A 20,147-nucleotide genomic window follows, 5' to 3' on the forward strand; every position below is an offset into this window, starting at 1 on the left:
GGGAGCCGGGAGCCGGGACTGGCTTCCACCCGGGACGGGACAGGCAGCACGGTTAAAAAAACCGTGATTGTCCTACGAGAAACCAGGATAAGCCTAGTGGCAATGAGGAGTTAGAGCACTTGGTGACAGGAGAGAAGTGGCAGCAGAAAAGACTTTTCACATTTGCAATAGCAATAGGAATAGCAACTTCATTTATATATTGCTTCATACTGCACTAAGCAGTCTCTAGATGGCTTACAACTGTAAGCTAATTGCCCCCCCCCCCAGCAAGCTGGGTACATCTGATCTTTGACAGGGCTTGGCTGGCAGGTTGGAGTTGCGCAGTTGTTCCTGCTTTCTTTTGTTGGATGGGCCAAGAAGTAGCAGAAGAAACAATGTTTGTGTGGTGGGAGGTTGACTTGAAGCTGTGTGACGAAGGCACATATAAGGGGAAGGAGGGCGAACAGTATTCAGGATTGATTCTTCAAAAGAGTCCTTCACCTTTCTTGCCCCAAGAGTCCTTCCTTGCTGAGAAGAAGCTTCTCCTTTTAAACATGGTCACCTTAGGAGCAGCAACCTAGAAGCCCGTCACCCTTATCAGCAGTAAAGGCTGATACAGGCAAGAGGCCTCTCAGCTGCTACTCAACCAGGCTGCTTGGTCAGCAGCCCTGCCTTTTACTGTAAGATCAGCATGGGCGAGAGAGAGGAGCAGGCCCGGACCACTGCTACTGCTGTATTTGCTCTTGAGAAGCTTTGTGCAGAGGAAGTAGTAGTTGCAAGCCGGGTGTGGCTGAGGTAGACATCACTACCCAAGTTGCTCCTGCAGAAACATTAGCCCTATTATCAATAAATAGGTTTGGGAGGGGGGGCACTAGGGTTGTCACCAAAGAGGAAAGGGGGCAGTAGCCAAATAGGTTTGGGGACTACTAATCTAGAACAAGTCTTCTCAAACTATCTCATATGATGGACCATCAGGTTAGGTTTAGATTCCCAGGTTTCAGAAAGTTTTAGCAAGTCACTGGAGAAGAATCTACATAATTTTAATTGAGCTATGTTTCATAGACACCTTAAGTAGACAGCCTGCAAAATGCAGTACAGTATTTTAATAATTTTGTGCATGAAACCAAGCTTGTGTATACCAAACCATCAGAAAGCAAAAGTGTCACCATCTCAGTCACCCATAAAAAGTTTTCCTTTTTGGAACATTTTGGATTTTGGACTCTTGTCAGGTAACTCCTAGATCAATTGCATCAAATGAATGAGTTATAATCCAGGGGATGGCCACACAAGAACTGAGATGCCAAAAAAAAAAAAAAAAAAAAAAAATAAGGAAGGGTGGGGTCCATATAGGGCCCACAGCCAATCTTCCCACCCCTGCTTTAGGCACTTGTGTGGCAAGAATACTTTTACTTTCACGTCAGTCTGCTTGGAAATTTTGAACGACCATGCAGTAGCTGTAGTTAAAAAGATTGTGGGCTGGACGCAAACTGAGTCAGAGCAGACCCATTAAAATCAGATGGACTCAGATTAGTCAGCGATGACTAAAGAACAGATGAAACAATAAACCAAGCAACTCAAACCTATGACTCCAGCAACAGAAGGTAGGAGTGGGGTGGAGGGAGGGGCAAAGAAGAGGCCTTAATGTCAAATTCAGAATTACCTATATTTGTTTGTAAATTTAAAACTCTTGGGGATATTGTCTTTACGACCATCTTGAAAAATTCTCAAATATGCTACAATTTACCATTTGCTGCATACAAGGTGTGAAGAGAAAATATGAGCAAACCTGGTTAAAGCCAACAAATCACAGCACAGGGATGATGTGAAGGCGAGTCTACAGAAGAGGTTAGAAAATAAATTAGAGGTTTCTCTAGAAAAGAGTTTTAGTGTAGTTAAGGTGTGTCAGAGAAAGGGTGAATATCTGAATAGGGTTTTGGGAGCTGGGAATGTGGAAAGTGTTTGGGGCATTCATGTTTAACATTTGTTATATAATAAATATTGCCAGGTTTTATTCTCTACAACTGTGTCTGACCGTTTACATTTAAGAAGTGAAAGGGAGAACTGACCATGTTTTACCATACTGAACCCACTGATCAACACAGCCATTGGTTCCTACAGTGGTCACCTTGAGGACTGAGTACTAGGGCAAAGGTGAGTGATGGGAACCTGGGGATGGAACTATGAGACCAACACAGAGAAGGGTTCTGCCTAAGTTTCAAGCCTGGGTTCATCCGAAAAGTGTATGACTTCAAGTTCTGTATCTGGAGCTGGGAAACCCAGATTAAAAGCCACACGTTAACCCTGGATGAATCACACACCATCTAAGTTTCAAGTTCTCTATTTGTAGCACACAACAACTTTCCTTAGAATGTTTTTGATTATGATGTCTAGAGCAGAGAATTACAAAACACCACCAACACTGCAATGCTAAGACATATGCTTCCAAGAAAATCCCCAATTCATTTTAGTAGAACTTATTTTCATGTACAGGTGCTTAGAATCAGACTTCAAAAGTCCTCAGTCCTTGCTTATTTATATTATTTATTAGTTGAGAGCCAGTGTTCTGCAGTGGTTTTGAGCGCTGGACTATGACTCTGGAGATCAGGGTTCAATTCCCCACTCAGCCATGGAAACTCACTGGGTGACCTTGGGCAAGTCACACACTTTCAGCCTCAGAAAAAAACACAACAGGTTCGACTGAGGGTCATCATAAGAGGCAAACACTTAAAGGCACACAGCAACATTCTTTATTAGTTATATTTACATCCTGAGTTCCTTCCAATGAACTGAAGGTCTTCCTGATCCACATTTTTATTCTCTCAATAATCATATAAAATGGGGCAAACACAGACTGTTCAAGGTCACTCAGTAAGAACTAGAACCCAAGTCTCCCAAGTCCCAGTCTAACATTCTAACTAGGATTTTTTTTTTTTTTTTTTTGCCAATCCATAAAATGTATGGCATAAACTAAAACTGTGGATTGTGCTTCCAAGTATTTCACAATATTAGAAGGTGCATTTCTAAAAACAGGCAGACGTTCAAGGATGTTATTGTTTTGATGCCACAGAACTGGTTTGCCTAGACCTAGAATAAACCCATGAAGTCATAGTGGAAATAGCAGGGCACAGTGCTGCTGGTAAAAATTTTATGTGACCTGCCCTTCCATGTAGCAATATTCCCATTTTGCAGAGAAAACAATAGGAGAAACACAGTACACTGTTGCTTCTAAAGAGTTAGGACAGAGATGGGCAAATTGTAGCCCTCCATATGCTGCTGAAATGTAAATTCCATACTTCCTCTCCATTTGCTATACTGGTTAGGCCTGATGGGTTTGCAGTCCCAACAGCTCTGTTGGGTAGGAATGCTGTCCACTCTTAAACTAGCTAGAGAATTGATAACTCCTCAGCATGGCAGTCAACTCAAGGAAAGAGATTATGGTGAAAAGTGTCATTCTCACAGAAATACAGTTTGTAGTAGCCACAACAAACATATAAGCCTTGAAGAGCATTGATACAACTAAGAAAATAAGAGTTCCATTTCTCTCCAACTTTACATATATGGATATCTATCATCTTCTTAAAGTGTATCTACTTTATTTTCATACATTTGAACTATATTTTCTTCATTGTCTTTTGACAGAGAGGTGGGGTAAAAATAAAGATTATTATTATTATTATTATTATTATTATTATTATTATTATTATTATCTCAGAGTACTGTGAGCTCATCTAGAGAATCATCACAGGGCTTTTGCCAGCAGGACAGCTGAAGGGTGGGGAGAACAGATATAGAATTTGGAAAGTTACTTTAAGAAATAATTGGTTCTTCCATCGGTTTGTTACAATAACAGTTGGATTTTCTTTAAAAGGAACTCTCTGCTTTCCCATTTCTCAAATGAAAATGAAAAGATCACTCTTAGTTTTGTTACTGTTGGGTGACTTCAAGTTATTTCAGCTTATGACAACCCTAAGCAAACCTAACAAAAGGTTTTCTTAGCCCTTTCTAAATATATATATATATATATATCTGAAAGCTACATGCTTTCTAGCCTGTTGTACAAAACAACTAAGCAACTTAAGACAAAGATGGGCAACTTTAGGGTTTTGGAGGGCAATCTTTCAACATCCAATGCAGGCCACACAAGTATTGAAAATGTTGTGGGTGGTGGTTGATAAAGTCCACGTCGAGTTTGCACCCTGTTTTGTTGCAAAATTCCTTTTCCTACAGGGCTCTAGACATGGAGAATTGCAATGGGGAGCCAATGGTGGGAAGGGAGGGGCATGAGATACCATGGAGGACCCACAAAAATAAATCATTGGCCTCACTTTACCCATCTCTGGCTTAAGACAACATGCAAAGTAAATGCACACCTACCCACAGGGTTAATAAGTGGCATAATAGTATGCTGAGACCAGTACATCTGTGCTCCAACAAGACTCAAGAATGATACACAGATTTTTTTTAATCAGAAAATTATATTTAAACGATTGCCTTTAAAATACAGTCCTTTCTGCTTCGGAGAACCCAGCTGCTCAAAGACCAACAATTGCTTCTGGTTTTCTTTGTTCCTCTTTTGAAATAAAATATTTTAGTGGTCTGCCTTAAAGGTTGCAAAAGTTAATGCTGTTCATTTGATAAAAGTAAAAGTGTATTAAAAATACACTGGAGTTATACTACAAAGAGGAGCAATGGTTTCCCTCATGTTATACTCATGGTTGTATGTTACTGGAAAAAGGAAAAGTTTATTTGTTGTTCTGTGCCGTCAACATTTTTAAAAACATATTTAGCCTGATGAATAAGCCAGTGGAGCATCAAAATCTTGCATTATCTATTTTGTGCATTTTGGCTGGCTCATAAAAGTATTGCTTTTATGTGGATTTTGTTGGATTTTGCTGAATGGGCAACATCGATATCCCTGAATATGTTTATTTCTAACTAGTTATACCCAAATTTGGGGGAACATAAAAGGGGGAAAGTTATTTCGGTGAGGGAAATCTGCCTATGTGGTACTCAGGCACACACAAACCTTCTTCTAAGCAATGGTTGGGAAAATGCAAGCCCAGAGGCTACATCCAGACCCTTGGAGGCACACCAGCTGCTTTTTAGTTTTCTTCATTCTAAAAGACTGAAAAGTCTAAGATTTAGGTACTACCAATAAGAGCCGTACTTTAAAATATGCTCATATTTTGGGTCTCACCCTTTTGCCTTTGACCCCATTAACTGTTGGAATGTAACCCCCAAGAATTTCTTTGATAGTAAATTTCTCCCTTAGGCTGAAGGAGATTCACCACTTTTTTCTAGCTATGGAAATTAACAGAGAATTCTTGCAAACTGAACAACTCCAGGTGTACATTGAGCTTCTGTACCTGGAACAGAGAACTACAACATTAAGAGAATCGTAATTTATATCACAACTTGAGTGGTGTGTATATTTGACTGCAAAAGTCAACACATACATGGGATGTCGCAATGTTTTGTGACCTGATTGGTCAACACCACTTTATGAAGTAGGTAGAAGGTTGCCATCAGAACTGGGCAGGGCTCTGAGAAATCACACTGGACCTACCAGTTGAGGCATTTGGCCTACAGGATGGTGAAAAGGGAAGTGAAGTGGACTAATGCAACTGAGGTGCCCATCCCTTTAACATGTGACACTATGGGTCCATCCTTTGCTATTACCAACATCATCATCATCATCACCACCACAACCCTAGTCCTACATGCTTAATGTTTTACTAGCCCAGAGATACCAGGTAGGTTTCCCCACTCTCCCAACACACACCCGCAGGTGCCCATTATTAATAATTATTTTTCAAGTACACTAGAATTCCTTCACAGTCATTTTGTTAACATCAGAACTGGGAGTTAACATTGTCCCCATATTATTGACTGGGAAATGAGGATGAAGGAAATGTTATTTTCTACATATCTATTCATTTCTGATTGTTGTTGTTATTGTGTGTATTCCAGCTGACTCTAACTTATGTTAAGCCTATCATAGGATTTTCCTGGCAAGATTTATTCTAAGGCAATTTGCCATTGCCTTCCTTTTAGGGTGAGAGAGTTGACTGTCCAAGCTAACCAGGGGTTTCCATGGCTGAGTAAGGTTTGAAACCCTGGATTCTCAGAGTCCTATTACAGTACAATAGTCACATCATTACATCATACTGGCTCTTCTGATCCCATTTTTAGCCCTGCCCCAATTCTCTCTCTACTAGGAGCACAAGAACATCAGGAGGACTGCCATTCTCTTCCTCACGAACACAACCTTGACACTTGTTTTAGTTTGGTCTTTCACAGTCACCTATGCCCTCCACCAATACCTTTATTTCTGGGATTGTAAGGAATAGGAGAACCCAATAAACTGATATATAAGATTTAGATTTAGAGAGAGGATAAGCAACTCTGGTGGATTGGAGGGGGCAATTTCCTAGACCCTAGAACCCTTCAGGGGTTAGCACCATCTCTTTGCTAACAAAATCTCCTATCAGAAATGTTTACCTAATTCATGTTCACCTCTGGTTTGGGGGAAATTCCTTTAGCTAGAACAACATACAGGGGTGCAACCTGTTTTAAATGACAACTGTACTGCCACAAGGCTCCCAGGATCAATGGTTTTTTGTTTGTTTGTTTGGGTGAGTGGGCAGGCCTGAATTTTGAGATTGGTAGCTGCCAACATACATGGGCCCTGAATGTGGCCTGCTAGCTACCTGATTCCTACCAGTAATTTACAGCCTTATTGCCTTTTGGTCCCCAGTGGCAAGAGGCAGGGACATACTGCACAGTGCATGCATTGCACAAAGTATGCATTAAATTGATCTTCACTCCTTCTGCAGGAGTATGTGAATAAAGTGTGGCCTCCAGATGTTGCTGAACTGCATCTCCTATCAGTCCTAGCCAGCATACTTAATAGAAGGCTGGAAGTTCCTGTCTGAACTAGTTCACTTGCATCCTTTCTACAAAATCTATAGCACTAATCTGCTAAATTGTACCGTAGGAATAGTGACATCTCCACTGCAATGTTTCTCTGGTTGCTGCTGCTCTGTGCCTTCAAATCATGTGCAACTTGTCTACCCTAAGGGGAACCTATGATGATGTTTTCTTGGCAAAATTTACTCAGATAGGGTTTGCCCCTGCCTTGCTCTGAGCTGAGAACATTTGACGTCACTCATTTTCCATGGCCAAGCAGGGATGTAAGCGCCAGTCTCCTGGAGTCCACTGCTCAAACCACTATTATCATGCTTGCTCTCCTCTATATATTTCCTATAATTTCTAACATAAAATAATTTGATGCACTTGCAGGGATGAAACAAACAAGATGAGTTTCAAGATGCCTTGGATTTTTTTTCTAGGAGTAAAGGTGGAGTATGAATCCAATATATAAATAATAAAAATAAACATGGAAACAGGACAAGTAGATATTTTTGAGCAGCTCTGCCACCTTGTAATTCTGTAGCATATATACAAAGTGCCTTGTTTTACCAAGACAAGATCTCACTTGTGAGGACTTGGCCGAGTACAGTCTTTTGCTTGAAAATACCCTCTATTTGAAAGGCATTCCAGCCTAAGCCCAATTTAGCTTATATTTATAGACAAACCATAGAAAGTGATAATAAGGACCTTTTAGCTGCCCATCAGTAGTTAAAACCTGGAGAGCAGGTTTTAACTATTGGTCACAGCCTTCCTTGCTCCCTAGGTAAGTTGTTTATTTCTATTTAAAATTAAGGTAATGTTTAACATTACAGTAATTTTAAATACAATTGAAGTTATTTTGGTGATCCATTTCCTCTTATTTATTTATTTATTTATTTATGGCTATTTATATGAGTCTATGCTTATTTCAAGTTCTTGATCCAACCAACTCCATCTTTCATTTAGTTCCCAGGAAAATGGTCTCCCTGTCTGGCAACAATTAATGTTTCATCTTCCAGCCCTGTAACTGCCACATGCATGTGTGTGCTGAATTTCTGATGGATTAAATCTGCCATCCCATGCCCAATTATCCTGATACAGTCTGAAGCAAACCCCCTTTCCTTAGAGTAAATAAAAACATGCCAGAGAGTGCTACATTGTGTAGTTAATGCAATATATAGTTTGACCCCAAGCTGGGTCACTCTAGACTTCAACCAGGGACAATGGAATATTTCTCCGTACTGTATAATAAATCTGTTAAACACAGGAAACGAGGTGTCAGAGTAAGAGGGTCTAATTAGCCTTTTCCCTGGCATGTAGTTCTCTATGTGCAGGGAATTCTTCATTTTTGACACAGAAGGACATTTAGTCATGCAAGCCTCTTTCCCCCCCCCCAACCACACCCACTTGCAGTCCGAAGTGGCCCAGCCCAGACATAGGTTTAGCTGCATAGCAAGGAGACAACTGATTGTGTTTTGTTTCCTGTACTGCCTTTCAGTTGCTTTGAAGTTTTGTCTTGTTCCGCTATGCACTGTGTGTCCTTCCGCCACTGTTCAAACTAGTTAGAGTGTTCACGGCATGACTACAATATGCAGTGCTGGTCAAAGATTTCTGCTGTCAGAAGCAAAAGGCCAGATGACAGCTGCCTTCCATTTCCATGTATAAAAGATGCCCTGATCTCAGTATCAGAGAGTGCTATCCACACCATCCAAAGGAAGACTAAGGGAGCAAATGGCACCTACTGTTCTATCCTTCAACAATGTATCACAGCTTTCTGATTCCATGGGGCTCGCCAACAGAGGCAGATGCCTTACCCTGGCTAATGGTAGAGCTGGCCCAAGTGCACATTTTTCCAGATAAAGTGGAAGAGATAATTATGTGCATCACTTTCAGCTCATCAGAGGAAAGGTGGGATATAAAAAATAACAACACCACATATTTATGTATATAAAGAAGACCATAAGAAGCCTCAGAATAGGTGGGGGAGGGATGATCAGCAAATTTTAAGTACACACAGCAACAGTCTTGACAGAAATCCCTCCCCAAGAGAGCCATTTGAATCAAGAGAAGCAGAACCCAAGGGAAAGGCATTTTCCCCTCAGGACCATGACAGGCAGAGGGAAGAACTCTCTACACCCATGCACTCACCTGCCCTGTTCAAACAAGCCTCACATTCTCCCCCTCCTGACCTAGTTTATACATCATATCACTTAAATTCATTTATTTGGGGGCTGTTTCCCCAAGTTGTGATTTTTTTTCTCAGCCACGTTTCCCCTATTCAGCTTTAATGCAGCTAATGTGCACGCACGCACGCGCGCACACACATACACACAGTCCTGAGGGTAATTAAGCTTTCAAGCATGCACATTAATCCCATTCCCACAATTAAAATCAAAACTGCACTCAAGAAATTGACTTCATACAGTTGGCCCTCCATTGAAAATATTCAATAACAAAAATTCTAATAAGCAAACCTTGATTTTGCCATTTTATATAAGGGATCCAATTTAATATCCCTCTGTATATAATGGGACTTAAGCATTCATGAATCTTGGTATCCATGGGGGTCCTGAGCCCACTATAGTTTGTTTTGCCCTCAGATTGGATGGATGATTAATGTACTTTGGGTCACAAATATTGATTTGTCTTCTGTAAAAAATCATATTTTAAAAGGAAGGGATGATTTAGGGGCATAATGTTTTCAAATGCTATCAAAAGTTTTTTCTCCTGAAATGGGACACTTAATGCAAAACATGCAGCTGTGGAATTCATGGGAGTGATGATCCATGAAAAACATTTCCATACTCCAAGAAAAACACTGTGGCTTTGTCTCTTCCAGTCCCTATAATACACCAGAGGAGAATATCTGCAGAGGTCTCTAAAAGGTCATGACAAAAGAAATGTGACACAAAAACTAAAGTATTTGCCAAGTAGGTGAAGTCATCTCACTGCTCAGAGGCTTTGTTAATCCCATCTCCTAGAAAGACACCTGCACAGCCTCACTCTTTTCCATTGCTCAACGGAAATGATGCACTCACCTGCCCTGTTTCAACAAGCCTCACATTCTCCATAGGGTTCCCCACCTCCTGACTTAGTTTATACATCAGATCTCTTAAATTCATTTATTCGGGGGCTGTGAGCCAAGCGTCGTTCCGTTTCCTCAACTTGTGATTTTTTTTCCCCTTAGCCACATTTCCACTATTCAGCTTTAATGCAACTAATGCACAGAGAGAGAGAGAGAGAGAACACCAACAAAAGACTGAAATCCCTTCTAAACAAAAATCATGATTAAGAGTAAAACAGTAGACACCAAGCAATCTTTCTGAGAAAAGCACTGCAGCACACAGAGTTTGGAAAAATTACCTTTTTGGAATACATGGACTACAGAGACATATGGGGAGATGTGGTCCAAAAAGTAACTTTTCCAAGGTCAGCTACAGCATCTGTACCATCAACAACCACAAAAGGCATGACCTGAGATTATAATCTAAATTCATGTGCATATTTGCATGGAAGCATTCAGATACCTGGTTTCCAGGTTAAATTATCATTATTATATTAAGCTTTCTTAATTATTTTACAACTTTCCCTACCTACAACAACACAACAATATGTCAGCAACATATTTCTTAAATTGCAAAGAAAGTGAAACTAATGCATTTCACTGTATTAGTAGGTTCTACATACACCAGCACTTTTCTTACAATGTCATGCAATTTCCACACTCAACGTTTGGGAATTTCATGTGAATCAGTTACCATTGGGGAATTCTGCAGTGATTTTGAGTGCACAAGAGAAATGTGTAGTAATTCTACAACAAATTTTTCAAGCTTCCATGTGAAACCAGTCTTCTCAATATAAAATGACAGGGGCAGGAGGAGAGTAATGTTAAAAAAGAAGGATGGATGCTACAGTGAAAATAATTATGAGCACATTACAATAACTACAACTGCCTTAGCAAAGAAGAGACAAGAAGAATTGCTAGGAGTAAGGAAAGTGTTGACTCTGTTATTGTAACTTCTGAATCTTAACCTTGTTTTTTTATTTAAAAGGGGGGGGGATGACAGAGAAGAGTGAACACACTGCACACAAATAAGTAGCAAAGGCTTTAAAATATCCTGAGCCTGGACAGTTATTTTCTTGGATTATAACCCCCAAGGATCTCCAGGTCAGCAAAGCCATGCATGCTGATAGATTCTGTGAACTGTAATTCAAAATACGAACCTTTCCAAACTCTATAAACATCCCTAACATCATTATAGCACTTGCTGGGATTCCTGGCTGTGCGACTTTACAGAAATATACAAAAACTACTATGTCACAAATTACACTATTGGTCCACTGTCTGCTCGGCTATCGGTTCTATAATGATGCAGAGAGAAGCCTTTGAGGTCTGTTACCAATTATTTTAACTGCAGATGCTGAAGTCTGATCACATATTGTTAAGCCCATAATCAAGGCATGTCTGCCCAGCAGTTACAGTATCTCCTTCGAACAGAGAACCGTCCCTTATTTCACAAGGGATGAGGTATTCCAGACGGCTCAGAATTGAGCCTGATGGCATTTCCAGCATTACATTTAGATTTTTTTATACATTCTTGAAATTCTTGTGACACAAAGGGGAGAGGGGCCATTAGAATGGAAAATATAAAACTATTTAACAGAAGGTAGGGGGCTCAACATAACAGACCCATTAAAATGAAACTTTTCTTAACACTTGGAATCAGAAATTCAATGGGCTTCTTTAGATGATGCAAAAAGAAGAATTTTAATTTTAAGGGTTTCTCACAGAAAGTGAGAAGACATTGCTTTGTTCCCACTATTCTTTTGACATCTGAGAATCAATTTTAAAAAAACACTAGGACAAATTTAAAAAGTAAAGAAAACACTTTGGATGGTTGCACCACCTCTTACAGACCCTTCTTTCAGCACTATAACTACTAATCACACAGCTCAAATCCAATCTTTGTTTAAGCAGAATATTTCGCATGGTCTAGCACCACTTTATTCATTCAAATGAGTTTAAAGCTGTCTTTGATCAAAGAATATAAGGCAGAAGAAGACATCTTTTCTACTATCTCCTGGGAAATTTCCACACGGCTATACAGTAATCAGAGCTTATACTTAACATGACACTCCCATAATCTGGATCTAGGGCAAGTAGGCTTATAACACATTGCTGTGTCATAGATGGATTAGTGGAGCCTTCTAGCAGGCAGTAATCTTTTGTGGGTCAGCAAATGGTAATCAAGCTGTTCCTCGTTTTTCTTTGAAAAGTAGTTCACAACCACCAGGGAGACACACTGGATATTAGTTCATGAGAGCTAATCTAACTGTCTTTAACCAGTTGGCCATGACTTCAGACAAGAACCACAATCACAACACTACTGGTGTGTGTGTGGGGGGGGGGGGCGCACAGGAAATCAACTGTCCTCTAGATGTTAGACTCCAACTCTCAACAATCCCAGTCAGCACGGCCAAAGAGTTGCAAAAGCTTCTTTCACAGAATCTAACCCCAGAATCCCCAACCAGCATGACCACAGGCCAAGTTAACTAAGGGATTCTGGGAACTGCAGTCCAAAAAGGTATTTTTTTCAAAGCCCTGGGGGAGCCACAAGTACACTGCCTCTGATCTAGGGACATGGACCCAGGAAAATGCCTACAGCACCATGTCCTGGGACCCACCAATCAAGACTATGTGCTCAAGTACCTTCTCAGTTCCTTTGTCAGGTTGAAAACATTGGCCTTACAAGAAAACTGCTTTAACCTTTGTGGTTTGTCAGTGTGAATGCTCATAGGACCGTTATATCAGTTCTGTGCTGCTCAGACAGTAGACATTTGAATTATTCTGACTGGAACTGCAGAAATTGAAAGAAATGGTAAGAGGGGAATACTAAAGATGCTCTTTGCATGTGGTGCCATTTGGTTTCTGCTCATCCTGCTCCCAAGCAATGGTTACACCAACTTTTGTCCACGGAACATGTAACATCCCCAGAACAGAAGCAGGACTTTGAAGGACAAGTAACTAAAATGTACTCAAAACGTATGCAACCGTGAAGTAAAAATTATCTGCGCAGAAAAGCCTTTGAAAAAGACATTTCACATCTGACAATTTTGCTCATGAAAATACTCAACATCATCCTTTCTCCACACCAAATGGGGATGCAGGATGGATTTTCATTACATGAATGATTTGTATTGGTACACATAAAGTAATATGATAAGATAGGAAGAGATTGTTAGTTAGTGCCATACTTAAAATAACTTGGGAGCTTCTTGCTGTATTCAGGAAGAAGTCTGAAGATCTATTAATTAATGATGACAAGCAAAATAGTGAAAAACGCATTGTGGTGACTATCTCTTTCATACACATACATTAATTCTTACTAGATCAGACTAGCTTCCATTAAATCCAACAGTCCGCTACCAACAGTGGTGAGCAGAGGCCTCTGGACCCTCATTCTCAAGAAAGTAATGAACTTCTCCCATTGTTTGTGCCCATGAGCAGCTGTTCAGAGATATGCTCCTCCTAGACACAGAGGTTTCCTTTAACTATTGGGTTAACAGATCTCTCCTTCTCTTGTCTATCTAGTCTAATCCTTTCTTAAAGAATCATCAGGATGCCCCAAATTATTATTCAGTGCCAAATCAGGAGAAGAAATCAGAAGCCTAGGATTGTGAAAGGCAACTATGAAAGAACTAAGCAAGATCTTAAAGTGCAAAGATATAAAACTGAATACTGAAGTCAGGATAGTCCAGGCCATGCTATTTCCCATCACCATGTACAGGTGAAAGAGCAGCACAGTGAAGAACTTCTATAGAAAGAAAATCGACTCATTTGAGATGTCGTGCTGGAGATTAGTGCTCAGGATACCGCGAATGGCCAAAAAGACAAACAAATGGGTCCTAGAACAGACCAAGCCTGAACTTTCTCTTGAAGCCAAGGCTGTCACATTATGAGAAGGCACTAGAAAGGGCAATAATGCTAGGGAAAGTAGAATGCAGTAGAAAGTGAGGAAGACTGCATGCCAGATGGACAGACTCACTCAGCCATGGCCCTCAGCCTGCAGGACCTAAACAGAGCACTTGAGGACAGGGAGGCCTGGAAGGGTCTCTCATTCATGGGGTCTCCATGAGTCCAACCTGACTCAAGGCAGTTAACAACAGCCGCCCAATTGAAATAGTATTTCTTCTTGCCTGTATAACAAAAGAAGCATAAAAAGAGACCTATGAGATAAGACCAGAGGCCTATCTAGTCCAGCATCTAGTCCGGCATCTTATTTCCCAGAGAGGCTAAGGAAATGCATGACAGAAAATCCAGAAACAGAACATTTGGTTTGTTCAGGTCCGGAAACCATGCCCTATGAGGAGCAGCTTAGGGAGCTGGCTTTGTTTAGCCTGGAGAAGAAAAGGTTAAGAGGTGACATGATAGCCCTGTATAAGTATTGGAAGGGGTGTCATATTGAGGATGGAGCAAGCTTGTTTTCTGCTGCTCCAGAGATTAGGACCTGGAGCAATGGATGCAAGCTGCAGGAAAAGGCATGTGACCTCAACCTTAGGAAGAATTTGCTGGTCATAAGAGTTGTTTGAAACATACTCCCTCAAAGTCTGGTGGCGTCTCCTTCTTTGGGGTTTGTTAAGCAGAGGCTGGATGGCCTCCTCCAGTCGTTTGCCTGTGTCTTCGACAGGGCCGGGAGTTGGACTGGAAGGCCCTGGAGGTCTCTTCCAAGGCTGTGAGTCTATGCTTCAGGTTGTCCCCCATCCAGCAGCAGCAGCAGAAGAGACCTGCCACTCTGCCATGGAAACTAGCCCTTGATTTACAGCCCCCTTTCTTCCCATAAGCTGAAGGCAGGGCATATGGCTCTCCTCCTCCTCTTCCTCGCCAAGGGCTCCCCAGAGCAACTCTTCTGGGAGGCGGAGGAGTGGTCTTTCGGAGCTCAGTGGGAACATGAACCTGGATCTTTCGAGGCCTGTCCCAGTGTTTTAACCACCTCTCTCTCTCTCTCTCTCTCTCTTTGGGGATTCTGGGAATGCTTGCTTGTTGCGGCACCAGTCCCCCCCCCCCCCCCCAATTCCCAGACTTCCAGAGCACGGAGCCCTGGCCGTTAAAGCGCTCTGAAGCCGGCTTCTTCCTGGCCTGGGCTGCCCCTGGAGCTTACCGCGGTGCCCTTGCTCCCCGAGGGCCACATAGGCGTCGTAGACCTCCCTCTTGACGTAGTTGAGGAAGCCGACCTTCCTGGCGAACTTGCAGACGAAGGCCTGGTCGTAGAGGCAGTCCAGCAGGAAGCAGCCCTGGACGGCCGCCTGGGGCTCCGGGCCGGGCCTCTCCTCCACCAGCGCCAGGTTGCAGCGGGCCTTCTGGCAGCAGGCCCTGACGCAGTCCTGGGCCCGCTCCACCGGAGGAGAGCCCAGGAAGCTGGCCCCGTTGGCCACCGAGGCGTCCGGGTCCAGCACGAACTCCGGCAGCCCCCCGGTGAAGAGGCCCAGGCAGCGCTCCCCGAAGGAGGAGGAGGAAGAGGAGGCCCCCTCCTCCTGGCCCAGGGCCCCCCGGAGAGGACAGCCCGCGCCAGCAGACAGCACCAGCAGCGGCAGACCCAGCCGGGGGAACTCGTCAGGGCCAAGGAAGGGAAGAAAGAGCAGAGGAAGGAAAGGAAGGGAAGGATGGAAGAAGAGCAGGGAGGGGACGGAAAGAAAGGAAAGGAAACAGAAGAAGAGAAAGAAAAGGAAGGGAAGAAAAGAGAACGAACTGTGAAATGAGAAGGGCTGGAGCGCCTCCTCCTCCTGCCTCTGCTCCTCTTCCTCTCAAATGCCCCTCCAGACGAGGCTCCTTCTTTCTGGCTCAAGTCGCTTTCTCCGCTGCCAAGCCTTCGCAGAGGCAAGCGAGGGAGCTGGCCCTTCCTCGTCGCCGGCTGAGCTGGGACGAGGCTTCCTGAAGCCCTGGGGCTTGGGAAAGGTGCTGCTGGGGTTCCCGGCTCTCCCTCTCCGCCCTGGCTTTAATGCGGGCTCTGCCTGGGGTCTCTCTCTCTCTCTCTCTCTCTCTCCTCCCTCTGGCCCTGGCTCCCTGCGGGCAGTTCAGGTGAAACTGACTCAGCTGCAGCCGGGAGGAGGGGAGGGAGGGGGGACTGCTTTAACTCCGGCTTCCGCCCTCCTCGCCAGGTGGGGCCTCCACGGCTGCATCCACCGGGAGAGATAACCGGTTTGGCACCGCTTTAAATCTTTGTCGGCTCTTTGCTAGGGAATTCTGGGAGCTGGAATTTGTTGTGGGCCCAGAGCCAAACAACACTTCTTAGGCTGTTACAGACAGCCAAAATAAAGCTGCTTCGAGTCACATGGTATTGGGTTTCATGATGCATGGGTCCTAAGAGTCCAGAAGTCACACCAAGAGCCCTAAGGACTGGAGCATGGCTTTTTGTGTGGCTTCTGGACTCCTTAGACGCCATGCATCATTGAAACCCATATCTCCACTGTGACTCGAAGCAGCTTTATTTTGGCTGTCTGTAACAGGCCTTAGAAAGGTAAATTCATCCTTCTTAGGCTCAGAGTGGAGGACAGTTTGAACTTCCTCCTGGGCAGAAGGTTGAAAGGGAGAAGAAGATGGCCAAAGAAAAGCCAGACGCTCTCTTGAGAAATGTAAGGACATGCTTTCTACCTGGGCTCAGAATGGAGGACATGTTGGACTTGCTCTTGGGCAGAGGCTTGAAATGGAGGAGGTGACCCCATAAAAACCAAAAACTCTCTTAGGAGTCTAAATTGTTGCCTTGTTTTAAACATTTGTACCCTTTTAACTGTATTTTATTCTTTTAACATGCAATTTGTTTGAATATTGGAATAATTTAAATCTATTCTAATGTACAGTTTTTGTATGCTTTTTAAAATATTGTAAGCTGCCCTGAGCCCTAGTTTTGGAAAAAGGGTGGGAAATAAATAAATAAATAAATAAAATTAATAATAATAATAATAATAATAGTCAGCCCTTCTTAGACATAGATTTTTTAATACCCGGATTCAAGCACCCACGGTTTGAAAAAGTTCAAAAAAGTATAAATTTCAAATATCAAACCTTGATTTCCATTTTTTATAAGGGACACCATTTTGCTTTGTCATTATATTTAATGGGACTTGAGCACCCACGGATTTTGTTATCCACGGGGGATCTTGGAAGCAAACCCCAGCATATAACAAGGGTCCACTGTAACAATAATATCATGCTTCTTAACTACATTCAGAATGAAGAGTGTTTCAGAATTTCTCCTGGACAGGAGGTTGAAATGGAGGACATGACCAAATAAAAGCCAAAAACTCTCTTAGCAATCTAAATTCATGCTTCTTTCCAAGGCTCAGAATGGAGGACATTTTGGACTTCCTCCTGGACAGAAGACTGAAATGGAGGAGATGACCAAATAAAAACCAAAAACACTTGTAGAAATGTAAATGCATGCTTCTTAGTCATGCTCAAGATGGAGGAGCTTTTGGAATTCTTCCTGGGCAAGAGGTTGAAAGGTAGGGCATGTCCTGGAAAAGGAGGATGTCTGATCACACTGACTTGGAAGAGACCTCAAGGGCCATCTAGTCCAACTCCCTGCCATGACCAGGGTGTCCAGACTGGGTCCTCCTTTTCCTATATTTCAACCTTCTGTCCAGGAGGAATTCTCCAAATTTGGCTTGTCCAAATTTGGATTTGATGCTGAAGTAAAGAGGGAGGGACCAGTCACTTATACCTGTTGAAACTTGTACATTGTGCTTCCCCAGCAGATGCCACAGTGCTAAAGCAAACAAAAAAAAAGGTGGGTGGGAATATCTCTGAGCTTGAGGATGTTCACATAAAAATCAAAATGGTTTGAAAGCGCTACATTAAAAATGGTATAGTCCTTATCACACTTCAAAACAATGTTTTTGTGTAACTAATTTGTGTTACAAGATCTCTGTTGTGCTGTTCTCTGAGTAGGAACTTTTCAATATGCACCCATATAATTGTCTTAAGGACTGGAGCAAACAGCTGGAATCTTGTGGGAACATTTTTATTGTAATTAGTATGATATATCCTCATTTCACAGAAGGTTTCCATGTCTGTAGGAATGAATAAGGTACTTTATATTCAGTCACATTTGGTCTCTCGTGTCCAGGAATGAGGATCCTGTGACCCTCCAGATGTGGCTGGATTGCAACTTGCAGAATTCCTCACCATGGACTATGCTGACTAGGAACTGGTGGGACTTGCAATGGAACAACATCTGCAGGCTCATAGGATTCCCAACCTTATTGTAGCCAATACTTTCTGCCATTATGATTGGCAGTGGCTTTCCAAAGCATCAGGCTTTTCCAGTTATGCTCCAGGAATATTTTAACAGGTGATGCCAGGGAATGACGATGGAAAGCACATGTTGTGATTGTATTTATTTGTTTATTTATTTATTTATATCCCACCTTCCTCCCAGTATAGGGACTCAAGGCAGCCAACAAAATTTAAAGCGATCCAAGTTAAAACAATGCAAGACATTAAAAATACAAAATTTAAAAATAATTAAACAAGTTAAAAACATTGCATATTAAAATCTAAAACTTAGGGCCCAAACAGACAGGCCAGAATAAAGCTGCTTCGGGTCACTTTGGAGGTATGCTGTTTAAATGCTGCATGCATCCTAAAAGGCCAGAAGCCACGCCAAAGCCACACTCCAGTCCTAAGGACTAGAACACAGCTTTGGTGCAGCTTCTCGCCTCTTTAGATGAATGTGTCATTAAAATAGTGTGCCTCCAAAGTGACATGAAGCAGCTTTATTTTGGTCTGTCTGTTTGGGCCCATTAAAACTCTATATAAAACTCTTATATAACCTTATACAGCACCCATGTCAGTGTGAGAAAGCCTGGTGAAATAAAAAAAAGTTTTATCTGCTGCTGAAAGGAAAGTAGGGATGGTGCACCCCTGGCTTCTCTAGGGAGGGAGTTCCAGAGCTTGGGAGCAAGCCACTGAAAAGGTCCTCTCTCTTGTTCCCACCAAACAAGCCTGAGAGGGTGGTCAGTCAGAGAGGAGGGCCTCTCCAGATGATCTCAGTGTCCTAGTGGGCTCCCTAAAGGGAGATATGGTCCTTCCTTGGACCCAAGCCGTACAGGGCTTTATAGGTAAAAACCAGCACTTTAAATTGTGCCCGGAAACAGACCGGCAGCCAATGGAGCTGTTGCAACAAGGAAGTTGCGTGCTCCCTGTAGCCACCGCCAGCTAACAACCTGGCCGCAGCTGTCTGGACCAGATGAAGTATCTGAGCACTTTTCAAAGGCAGCCCCAGGTAGAGTGTATTACAGTAATCCAAATGGGATGTAACCAAGGCATGTACCATTATGGCCAGATCTGACTTCTGCAGGAACAGCCGTAGTTAGCATACTAGTTTTAACTGTACAAAAGCACTCCTGGTTACCTCTAATACCTGGACCTCCAGGCTCAGAGCTGAATCCAGGAGTACCCCCAAAGCTGCAAACCTATGTTTTCAGTGGGAGTGCAACCCCACCTAACACAGGCTGCATCCCTAATCTTGGATCTGTTTTACAACTATGGCCTAATTTACAACTATGGCCTAATTTAGTGGTCAAATTGACAGGTCACAAAAACAATGTAATTTATGATTTAATTTAGTCAGCCTCATTATTCTATAGACTTATCTAGAGAACAAGGCAAGAAGTTACAATTAAGAAAGTTGAAATGGAAGATTTTCTCCTACACTCAGCAAAGGATTAGAAGAGTTACAATAAAGAAGATATCACAATGTCATTTCTAAAATACTAACTTTATCCTATCCTATCCTTTCTCACAAAGGAGCTCCACATGGTACATCCCTCTCCCATTTTATTCTTAGAACTAACCTACAAGGTAGATAGTGCCCAAGTTACAGTACCTAGCACAAAGCAAGCTCTTATTACTCCAAGTTAACTATTTTTCCATATTAAAGGGCTTTGATCTCAAGAGGCATGATTGTAATTTTAAAAAAGTAGCACCAGGAGCATTCTTCAAACATTTCTCTTTACAAAATGATGAGCTAAAATGGAATGGGAAGCTAAATTAGATCTGCTCACAGATCCCTGGGCACTTTTCAGTAGGCCAGTTACCATTATTGACTCATAACTGTTTAACAAGAAGAATAGCAAAATTATTTCCCCAGCTAACTTGGGCTGAATGAAACAGAGACCTCAGGCGTGGGTAAAAAATGAAGAACAGATTTTTCTGTAAAAGGAATGGCAGATTCAGTTAGCATACCAAAAACAAATTC

General features: G+C 42.4%; 1 protein-coding gene across 1 annotated transcript in view; it reads right to left on the reverse strand.

Moving 5' to 3' along the window:
- SPINT1 (serine peptidase inhibitor, Kunitz type 1) overlaps positions 1-20,147 on the reverse strand; it is an 87,835-nt gene that overhangs the window by 59,966 nt on the left and 7,722 nt on the right. Inside the window, exon 2 of the mRNA XM_042460138.1 lies at positions 15,051-15,498. Coding sequence (XP_042316072.1) covers positions 15,051-15,498 — 448 coding nt within the window. The remainder of the gene's footprint in view (positions 1-15,050; positions 15,499-20,147) is intronic.

Source organism: Sceloporus undulatus, chromosome 1, assembly GCF_019175285.1.
Source record: "Sceloporus undulatus isolate JIND9_A2432 ecotype Alabama chromosome 1, SceUnd_v1.1, whole genome shotgun sequence".
NCBI classification, from domain to species: Eukaryota; Metazoa; Chordata; class Lepidosauria; order Squamata; family Phrynosomatidae; genus Sceloporus; species Sceloporus undulatus.